Raw genomic sequence first — 11,236 nt, forward strand, 5'->3', positions numbered from 1 at the left:
GACATTGGGGTTGGTCTTCAATCCACGTATCCTTTCTTTCTTATATTTGTTTATAACTTCTATACAATCATTATACATTGAGATGATGAAGTAATAGCGAAACTCATAATAATAACAAACAAGTTTAGGTGGTGGGACATAGCAATGTGGGCAGGGAATCTGAAACATAAAATTAACAGTAAGTGGCCTGAAGTAATATTGAGATAATAGTAGATCTCAATAATCTACTGTGTATCACAGGTAAGCTTGCATAAAGGTGTCAAACTAGCTAGTTGGAAAAGAACTGAAGTCAACAAAATTAACTGTTGTTACATATTAACTGTTGTGACATTGCTTCTTATTGAGATAATATTGTTGAGATAAAAATGGTTTTGACTTATGTACATATCAATATAATTATAGATTGTGCTATTATCTCACGGCCCTATGTCAATGTGATGCTAAGGTTTGTGATGTGCAGATGGACTCTGTTTGCTGAACATTACAAGTACACTCAACAGCATGTTGGATGCAACTTTAGGCATTTGATGGTTTTATTCTCATTACCAGATGGACATCAATATAATATTGTGCAGTGGAGAGAGGAAGAACAGTCATCATTATGTTATTTGCCTAACCCTTGTACAGAAGTACAGAATATGTGACCGGGCCTGTGAAAACAGGTCATGTGGGCACAAACTGCACCCCATCACTTTACAGGTCATATCTCAGTACTGGAACAGAATATTTACATTCTTTCATAAAGCCAATTAAATGCTTACTAAGAGCAAGAAATTGTGCTATCATAGCAAAATGGCATTAAAGTTAGGAGTGATGGAAGTTTGAAAAAAAGACAAAAATCATGTGCCCACATGCCCTATTTTTGCGGGCCCAGTCACATATACTATACATCTGCAGATGCCTTGTTCAGATATACCTGCAGATGTTCAGTATGATCATTAAATAGTTTGCACAGTTGGTAACTAGTTAATAAATAATAGCAAGACTGAAGGTATTGTGCCATGCTTGGTCAGTTAAAAGTTCTTATAATGGAGCAAAATTAAATACCCTCACATCAATTAGAAGCCAATAGTAGAAGGTACAAAACTTGATGTATATCTAATTTTGTTTGGCAGTGTTTGTTGTTCCTGGACTTTGTGTTTCAATAATGTGTCTTGCATAGAGCACATATGCTTTCTGCAAAACTTTTTAGTGCTAATGATATGGATGTTTTTGCTGTGACTAAGAAATTCATAACATCCCTTACAATGTAACAATATAATACAGCTGCAGGATTCATCATCATTCACTAGTACACAAGCTCAGTTATTGCTGAAAATAGTTTATAACATTTACTATGATAAGTTCGTCCATCTGATTCAGCTCCACACACTTTATAGCTTACAGGTAACTGAGGAGTGTTACAGGAACATGCAGCAACACTGCAACCACTAACATTTGTAATACTAAAGTCATTACCAACTTGTGGTAACAGCTGTTTGTTGTTCTGTAGTAAGTCAGGAACCAGTGAACACTAGAACACTGTTAACTATTGATAACACTATTCTTATAATTACCACTGGAACAGAATCTCAGCTTTGATTACGCTTAAAGTACATGTAAACATAGCTACTAGCTAGGTATTAATGTAGTTGAGGAACTACTAGACACTGTGAAAAAAGAGGGATATAAGATGGTATTTCCAGTGGCTTATTGAATACAAAAAAGCTTGATATAACCTGTATTATACTAACAATCTCATGTAAGGCTTTAGTTAATGTGTTAAACATACTGAAACCATATATGTGATGGTATAGTGTGGGTATTATATTCGATATAAGCTATTTCAGGTAATGTGGTAAATAAACTGAAACCATATATGTAATAGTATAGTATGCATTATACTAAACTATAACATGAGTATAATACAGGGTTTATATTAAGGCGTATTTGTATTCAATAAGCCACTGGAAATACCATATTATATCCCACCTTTTTCACAGTGAGAGTATTACTGATTTTGAGCTTTGGACTAATTTTTTATAGGTGATGCAGCTCAGCAGAATTTGCTCTTGAGCTACACAATTAGCTGTTGTATTCCATAATAATTATACATATGGTGAAAAAATAAAGAATAGGTTATAAATAGAATTGGAGACTTTAATAAGACAACTATTTTTGAATAATGTCTAATGTTTATTAAGAAAACTTTTTCTTGTCATTTTGCAAACAATTTTGTACAGTGTACCAATTGCAAAGTACATACATATAGTAAATGAAGCACCTAAATGCAGTATATCAAGACACACGGTAGTGTGTCGTGCGGCCCAAGAAGCCGGCGCGTAACACCCGTGAGTATATTGACAGGAAGAAAGAAAACGCAATTTTCGCACCTCCGTAGCTCTGTGCTGCCTTGATGAAACAAGACGATTTTTGCTGTGGACATGCCCTCCACCTTCAGCACTCCACATTCCAAATTTGAGCGAAATCGCTTCACGCGTTCCCGAGATATGCGACTTCAAAAATTGGCTCAGTTTCTTCGTTTTTTTTTTCTTCTTCTTCTTCTTCTTCTTATTTTTCTTTTTCTTGTCGCACACTTACAAAAACTGCTATAAAACGCGAACGCCTTATCCGATTTCCTTGAAATTTGGCACACAGAAGGGGGGTATGAAGGCGCATCTCGGTACCAACTTTGGCTGGAATACGATAAACAGGCAAAGAGTTATGAGCGATTATTCACGAAAAATAACACCAATATGTTGTCACGCCTACAGGGTAAACCGCGTATGGGAAGAAGCTGAAAATCGGTGGGTGAATAGGTTAACTATTGAACCTCAAACCTTTTGTGGTTTGAAAGAAATCGAGCTAAAACCCAGGAAGATACAACGAAAAAACTAACACTGTGTAACAATTACGCAATCGAGATTAGCTAATAAAAAAACGACTGCTTGCCACGTCTACCACTTGGGGTAATGCTTTGAAATCGTTGTACAGATGGAGTAATCATCTTAGAAAGGCTCATCAATGGTGTAGAAGAATCAGACTTAAAGCCACGGAGTTATAACACGAAATCCAACTTGGTGCAGCTAGTGCGAGATCGAGATACTCTAATAGAGCAGTCATCCTACTAGCTAGAGCAGTCATATTGCTATACATCATGCAGAAAACCATCACCCTCTACAGTTCACTCTAAAGGAAAGTTTTAAACTACTAAAGTCACCATGCATGCATGCAGGTAAAGTTATAGAGATCAGCTATACAATTTTATACTGCATGTATAGTGAGCCCAGCTATATAGTCCCTTTATACAAATTTTTGTAAATAAACAGTCAGTCAGTCAGTCAGTCAGCATACTGTATATATAAAATTCTAGTAAAATGGAAATCTTTTAAAATTTCATAGAAACTTGTTGGAAGGGTTTCATTAATAAGACACTACACTTTGCACTTGGTTATGCCCTAAACAAATGAAGGAAAATTGAAGCTGGTTTGAAAGCTATCGAATCCCCCGAGTGGGAAAGAGAAAAAGAAAACCTTGGGGAAAATGGAGTGAAAGAGCAATCCAACAATCATTGTTTATAATATATAATATGACATGCATATTTAATTACATTATTATCAGAATTATTAAATATTTAGTAATTATAATGTTGTTATGGTTAAGGATTGTTATGTGAATTACTATCTTGCAGAATAGTCACACAGCAGCATTATTGACTACTATAGATGTTGGTAACATAATGATTATTAGCAACCAAGATACTTATTGTAGAAAGTAGAAGTGGCACAAATGATAACAACATACATGTTCAAGTTGAGCAAGACAGGAAAACCATACTGATTATGTTATTGATCATATGAATACACCTGTTATTCCCTTGTCAGTCCACTTTAACAACAAGATTACAGCTGTATATCCTATAGACAATCAACAACATCCATCAACTTTATTGTCACTGATAGTATCACCATCAGTGGTGACGAGTGGAGTCCTTTGATGACACAGCCATACATGATCAAAATGACATATTCTAAATTACAAAATGAAGTAGAAGTGCATGGTCTCCTTTGGTTTGCTACCAGACCACTGGTGTTACCATTACAAACTTGGCAACACAACAACATAACACTAATGACTATAAATTACACGATGAGTTATCAGTGGTGTCCTTTGATGGCATAGTCACATTTTTGTTACAAAATGAATTACTGGTGGTCTCCTTTGACAACACAACATAACCCTGACTGTAAATTACACGATGAGTTATCAGTGGTGTCCTTGGCCACATTTATCATAACAGAATGAATTACTGGTGGTCTCCTTTGACAACACAACATAACACACTGACTGTAAATTACAAGATGAGTTATCAGTGGTGTCCTTTGGTGGAATAGACACATTTTCCATTACAAAATGAATTATTGGTGGTCTCCTTTGACAACACAACTACATAACACACTGACTGTAAATTACACGATGAGTTATCAGTGGTGTCCTTCAATGGCACAGCCACATTTATCATTACAGAATGAATTACTGGTGGTCTCCTTTGACAACACAGGCGCACCACAGTGGTGCACAAGTCTATCTCTGATGAACTGTAGTTATTAATTAGATAATTAAAGCATTGCTATAAGAAACTCTCCCCGTTTTCTCTAGCCCGGAGCTATCCATGATGAAATAGAACACACACTATATACACGACCCTAGGTTTACCTGCTACGACTTGCTAGTCTGACGTGGGTGCCAGGCCAGACTGAGAAGTTTTGGGTGAGTTAAGCAACGAGAGGGCATTGTCTTCGCATCAAACCCGATTATAAAACTGTCCTGAATTGATTTGGTCGCCGGGATGATTACGCGAGACTACCAGTGCAGCATATATACGCATGTTTCTCGTACTTTAATAGACTTCATTCTGGGAACACAATCTCCTTACAAGTAGCTAGATTTCATTGGTCAGTGATGGCTACATCATAAAACTAAAAAAATAAGCGCACCATGCTGTCTCATAATATACTTTATGGCGTTTAAATTTTCACCTAAGCGCCCTACTTAAGTCCATACAAGCATTGCAGCACTGCTACTTTCAAAGAGGTCGACTAGCAGTTGCGTGTGAACGTTTCTGTTAGTAATTTAGTATTGAAGTGACTGAAGTTTCCTGACAGGAGCTTTGCGAATAAATTAAACGGACCGAGTATTCAACTGGCTGGACATTGACCGGCTAAGGTGAGTATGGTTATGAACATTAACATTTTATTACAACCTGGGTACTACATCCTTTTTGCTATCGTGCATGTAGGAACGAGCAGGAAGAGCTCTCACTTATTGGACGGTGATAGTGCACAACGTTCGTTCTAGGTGCTCGAGCTGAATTAGTCATTACCTGGATTGCAGTACGTCTCAACATACAGCGTCATTTAGTCCAGGGTTAAGCAGTCCACTGAGGTATGAGTATTGGTAAAATGTAGTATTGTATTAAACTACGTGAGGTGCTTGTGTGTGTTAGTTGCAAGTAATAAGTGTAGCTAAATCCGAAGCCTGCATGAGCCCAAGCCACTCATACTTGCCAATGACAGTGAAAAAAAAACAAAAAAACAATGCATTTTTGTAGGGGTGTGCATTTAATGGAAGTGCATTTAATGGAAGTGGTTCACTTAATAATTAATGCCTCTTGCACAAACTTAATGCATGCAATTTAAAATCATTGCAAAGCGTTTACAGACTACACTTAATGCTTGTAGTTTATAAGCAACATATTATTTACATGTAAAGGTGCCAAATGGTGTGTCTTCAGTTATAAATGTGAATAATCTATGCTTACAAATAAATTTATTGTCTTGTAGGAACATTGATATTCAAACTTGAGTACTAGACCTTAATTACCTTACATCATAATACAGCATTGAGCATTAGTTCAAGCAGGCCATTAAGGTATCAGATATTGAGAATAATTATTCTTTGTTTTATAGTTTATGATGTTACTTTTATAGTTGCAACTTTTGTAGTTGTTTTGTTGCAGTTATTCATTTTGTAGTTGTTGTTACTCATTTCATTGTTGTTGAATCTCTTATTGTACAGCTACATACTGTCTGCATCGAAATAGAACTGCAGTTTATTTTACTACAGGAACTATATACTTTCTACAGCAGTGTTGGGAGTATCAAAGTCAGATCAGTTAAAAATTGAAAAGGTGAGTGAGTGTGTGTTTGTGTGTGTCTGTGTCTGTGCATGTCTGCGTATGTATGTGTGGTCTGGTGCTGTGTGTGTGTGTGTGTGTGTGGGTGCGTGCGTGCGTGTGTGCGTGTACAGGGTGGGCGTGTGAGTGTACAGTGTGTGTGTGTGTGTGTGTGTGTGTGTGTGTGTGTGTGTGTGTGTGTGTGTGTGTGTGTGTGTGTGTGTGTGTGTGTGTGTGTGTGTGTGTGTGTGTGTGTGTGTGTGTGTGTGTGTGTGTGTGTGTGTGTGTGTGTGTACAGTGTGTGTGTACAGTGTGTGTGTACAGTGTGTGTGTACAGTGTGTGTGTACAGTGTGTGTGTACAGTGTGTGTGTACAGTGTGTGTGTACAGTGTGTGTGTACAGTGTGTGTGTACAGTGTGTGTGTACAGTGTGTGTGTACAGGTGTGTGTGTGTGTGTGTGTGTAGTGTGTGTGTGTGTGTAGTGTGTGTGTGTGTGTGTGTAGTGTGTGTGTAGTGTGTGTGTGTGTGTGTAGTGTGTGTGTGTGTAGTGTGTGTGTGTGTAGTGTGTGTGTGTGTAGTGTGTGTGTGTGTACAGTGTGTAGTGTGTAGTGTGTGTACAGTGTGTAGTGTGTAGTGTGTAGTGTGTAGTGTGTGTACAGTGTGTAGTGTGTAGTGTGTGTGTGTGTGTGTACAGTGTGTGTGTGTATAGTGTGTGTGGTGTGTGTGTGTGTGTGTACAGTGTGTGTGGTGTGTGTGTGTGTGTACAGTGTGTGTGTACAGTGTGTGTGTGTGTGTGTATAGTGTGTGTGTGTGTACAGTGCGTGTGTATGTGGTGTGTGTATGTGGTATATGTGTTTTTTGTGTGTGTGTGTGCGCATGCTACTTACTTACTTAATTGATAGATTACTTTAGTACTTAATTACTTGCTTAGTTACTTACTTAATAACTCATTTAATCACTTATTTGCTTGTTCACTCATATGCTTATTTACTTAATTACTTACTTAATTTCTAACTTACTTTACTTATGCTGCTGTACTATTTAATATTAATAATGATCACATTTTTATGTTTCTCTTGTACTTATATATAGCATTCTCTTATATCCTGTATTAGATGCATTGGTATCCTATATTTCATTGTGTGTTACAATTACTTCCACTATGCTAAGATAAAATTGTTTCTTGTCTCTGTATACATATACAGCATGTTTACATATGCATACAGTTTAATAACATATGCACATTTTCTACTTTATGTGAAGCACAATTATGGTTAGTAAAGCCCAGAAGAGAAGAGGGAAACGACAACAACAACACAAAGAAAAGCAAAAAGATGAAACGGAACCTGTTGAAGATTCAGAGGTTAATGTTTGGGAACAGCGTAAAGATAAAGTAAACCTACAAAGACGCATGAAATATGTGGCTTCACCAAGTCGAAAGATTGCCAGGTCAAACTATTATCAACTGCACAAGTCATCAATCAAGGAGCATATGCGACATTTCTACTCCATCAATCGGGTACCTATAAGCCAAAAGATTAGAGCAGCTTATACTGAAAACCCTTTGCCGAGGAAAAGAAAAATGCAAGAAAGTTATGCCAAGCACCCTACAGAAAAGCAACAGAAGGTGCTTGATAGATATCATGCCAATCCATCACGAGCCAAGAAATATGTAAGTGAAAAATACAAGTTAGATCCATCACCAATAAAGCGAATGATGCGCAAAAGATATGCATTAAACCCATCACCAAAGAGACGAAAGGTTCGTCAAAGATATGCATTAAACCCATCACCAAAGAGACGAAAGGTTCGTCAAAGGTATGCAGTAAACCCATCACCAAAGAGACGAAAGCTTCGCCAAAGGTATGCAGTAAACCCGTCACCAAAGAGACGAAAGTTTCGCCAAAGATATGCATCAAATCCATCCCCCAAAAAACTAAAGCTTCGCCAAAGATATGCATCAAATCCATCCCCCAAAAAACTAAAGCTTCGCCAAAGATATGCATCAAATCCATCCCCCAAAAAACTAAAGCTTCGCCAAAGATATGCATCAAATCCATCCCCCAAAAAACTAAAACTTCGCCAAAGATACAAATTAAATCCATCACCAACAAAAGCAAGGGTTCGAAATGCATACAAGAAAAATCCCTCTCCTATACGAAGAAGAGTCCTTGCTGCTTACCACCACCATCCAAACCCTTTGATCAAGCGTATATTAAGGAAATATCATCTGAACCCATTTGCTGTTAGGCGTTGTGCATTACTATCCTACCATTCTAATGTTGAGCTTAATAGATATATAAGACGTAAAAAGTACACCGAAAATCCAATACCTGCTAAAGATAGGTCAAGACGACGGTATGAACAGAACCGAAATAAGCTTCTACAGCAAGCAATGGAGAGAAGATGTGCTACTGTGACTGCGTTAAGTGTGCGTAATAAGTACAATCGTATGTTTAAGCGCAAAAGGAATTATCATGGTACATCATCAGAGTATGTAGAAAAGCTTGTTAGAAAAATGGGCATAAGAAACAGATCTGCGAATACAATAAAAGCAGGGTTTTTGGTGAAGTCTTGTCTACAGCAACTTAGTTATTTCAAACATAACTTTGTGAAGTGTTTGGAAAAATTACGTAATAACTTAGATGCATCACTTATGAAGCAAACTGAGGATGATTCAATTTCACTGTGTGGTGTTAGTTTGCATACGTCATACACTGAGACATTTTTCCCTCAGGCCACCTACAACCAAGATGCATTTAATGATGATGGCAGCATAAAGTATGAAGAGTTTCCAGGCTATTCAAGCAAGTACACCATTGCAGGCAGGGATGTTTCAACATGGGAATGTAGTTATGACCCACCATGGTGCAAATTGGAAGAATCAGAAATAATCGAGGGTAAACTTCAGATCATCTATTGTAAGATAACTGAATGTGCACCTAATGCTGCTCACAGGTACATCCAGCATATAGACGATTGCACCAATCAGTTAACAAAAGAGGAGCTACTTCAAGGTCATCCATTATGTTGCTATACAGAATCTCCTCCCTGCGATTCTCCACTGTTATATTTGCGTGTGCTAGCACCTCATTTTCCAGACATACGACGTGTGGTGCAATTGTTGTATGAAGTGCGCAGACATGATAGAAAGATCACGGAAATTGAGCACGCTTTGCAACATGGAGACCTGGATAAACTGTCTGAGATTACCGACATTGCTAAGAGCAATCGATTGAGACAGTTTCAAATAGACAACCAGCCATTGATTGAAACTCAAATCTATGAACAACACAAGGCAGCTTATGATAAGTTTTATGAAAGGTGTTTAGATGTTGCAAAGTACCCTTGCATATCATGTGACAAGTTGTGCTACCGACGGGAATGTTCACACTTAGGTAGTCTACGTAGTTTGCCCAACAGCTGTGAGTGGCAGGCCTTGATGGATTACAATACGCGTAGACCAGAGTACAACGATGGACTTCCTGAAGGATTTATATGCAAATATTGCCTAAATAACTTTAGACAAGGAAAATTACCACCAAGGTGCATACTCAATAGTCTGCAGTTTGGAGACATTCCACAAGAGATATCACAACTAAATGCTTTTGAAAAAATATTAATACAAAGAGCAAAATGTTTTCAAACTGTCAGTAGAATGGGTACAGTTGCGAAAAGGCAATTGCCTGCCAGCCACAAAATTCAGAAGGTTATTGGCACTACGTTCCACTTGCCATTACCAATTGAAGAAACTTTGAACAAATTGCCTGACCCACAGCAAGCTCTTCCAAATCATGGGGAACTTTTTATTTTAATACGAAGTTTACCTAGTAAATCTAATGTCATATGGCAGGACCTTGTAGATATCAATAAAGTCTACAATGCCCTACTAAAGCTAAAGGAAATCAATCCCCTGTATGCTTTAATTCAGCTTCCTGGAGCTCCAGAAGATCTAGATATTGGTAACCGAATTGATGAAGGTTCTTATGGAGAACCACTTTCAACATCTGGAGAGGCTATGGTAGAAGAAATTGCTGAACATGAGGAGCAATCTTACTATGAGCAATATACCATTAATCCATTGCACGCCCCAAGGGAAAACAAGAAGGCCACGGCACTATACCAAATGCTAAAAGTAAATGAAGCCCCTCTTGATAGTCGTATGAAAAACTTGGATATGTTGTGTTTTCCAGATTTATACCCACATGGAATTGGTGGACAGAGGTGTCAACGAGAGGTGCCATTAAGCGCAGCAGAGTACGTGAAGTGCATTTTGCAATCGCGTGATCCACGATTCAGGATTAACCAACAGCTCATCTTTTTCTTGAATAACCAAACAATACTGCGACAAATAGCAAGTGGTATTTACCATAAACTAAAGGTGATTAGGCCAAGTGAAAAGCTAACAGCTGCCCGCTGTCTAGAAATGTTGTCATCTGAAGAGCTGGAAGGAAACCTAACAACAATATTTGCACGTGTTAGAAATACTGAATCATTTTGGACCAGACATCGAAATGATCTTAATTGTATGTCATTTCATTATGGTCCTCCTACATGGTTCATTACTTTAAACCCTGGTGAATGGTTATGGGAGGATCTTCGTACTTACTTAAAAATTGTAAATCCCAGTTTTGCTGACATGTCTATAGCTGAGATGATTGCCACTGACCCGGTGTCCAGTAGTAGATTTATTGACAATAAATACAAGGCAATTTATGATTTCATTCTAAGTGACAGCCAGCCTTTGGGTCCTGTTTGTGCTCTTGGTGCAAACCGTGAATACCAAGGGAGAGGATTGCAACACAGTCATGCTGAGGCATGGGTAGAAGGAGCACCAATAATTGGTGAAAGCACAGAAGAAGAAATATGCGAATTTGTAACCAAGTATGTCACCTGTCACATCCCCGACATTACACTCAGCCCAACACTATATGAACGAGTGATTACATTTCAGCAACATAAGTGCAATAATTATTGTTTACGCAGTAAGAAGACTAATGCAGGAGTAAAAAAAGTATGTAGGTTTGGCTATCCCAGGCCTTAGCGTGAAAATTTTGTGCTTCGAAATGTGGTAGATGCTGT

The 11,236-nt window shown here is 37.9% G+C and overlaps 1 protein-coding gene across 2 annotated transcripts; it reads left to right on the forward strand.

Moving 5' to 3' along the window:
- Nucleotides 1-5,017: 5,017 nt before the first annotated feature.
- LOC136246583 (uncharacterized) lies at nt 5,018-11,206 on the forward strand. 2 transcript variants are annotated; one of them, XM_066038078.1, is made up of 5 exons: nt 5,018-5,205; nt 5,279-5,424; nt 5,823-5,910; nt 6,106-6,169; nt 7,418-11,206. In XM_066038078.1, exon 5 carries the CDS (start codon nt 7,425-7,427, stop codon nt 11,196-11,198), a length of 3,774 nt encoding a protein of 1,257 aa, XP_065894150.1. In that variant the 5' UTR covers nt 5,018-5,205; nt 5,279-5,424; nt 5,823-5,910; nt 6,106-6,169; nt 7,418-7,424; the 3' UTR covers nt 11,199-11,206. The 2 variants fall into 2 exon arrangements, with proteins under 2 accessions (XP_065894150.1, XP_065894151.1); XM_066038079.1 differs by lacking the exon at nt 5,823-5,910.
- The last annotated feature ends 30 nt before the right edge of the window (nt 11,207-11,236 follow it).

The sequence above is a fragment of the Dysidea avara genome, chromosome 2, assembly GCF_963678975.1.
Source record: "Dysidea avara chromosome 2, odDysAvar1.4, whole genome shotgun sequence".
NCBI classification, from domain to species: Eukaryota; Metazoa; Porifera; class Demospongiae; order Dictyoceratida; family Dysideidae; genus Dysidea; species Dysidea avara.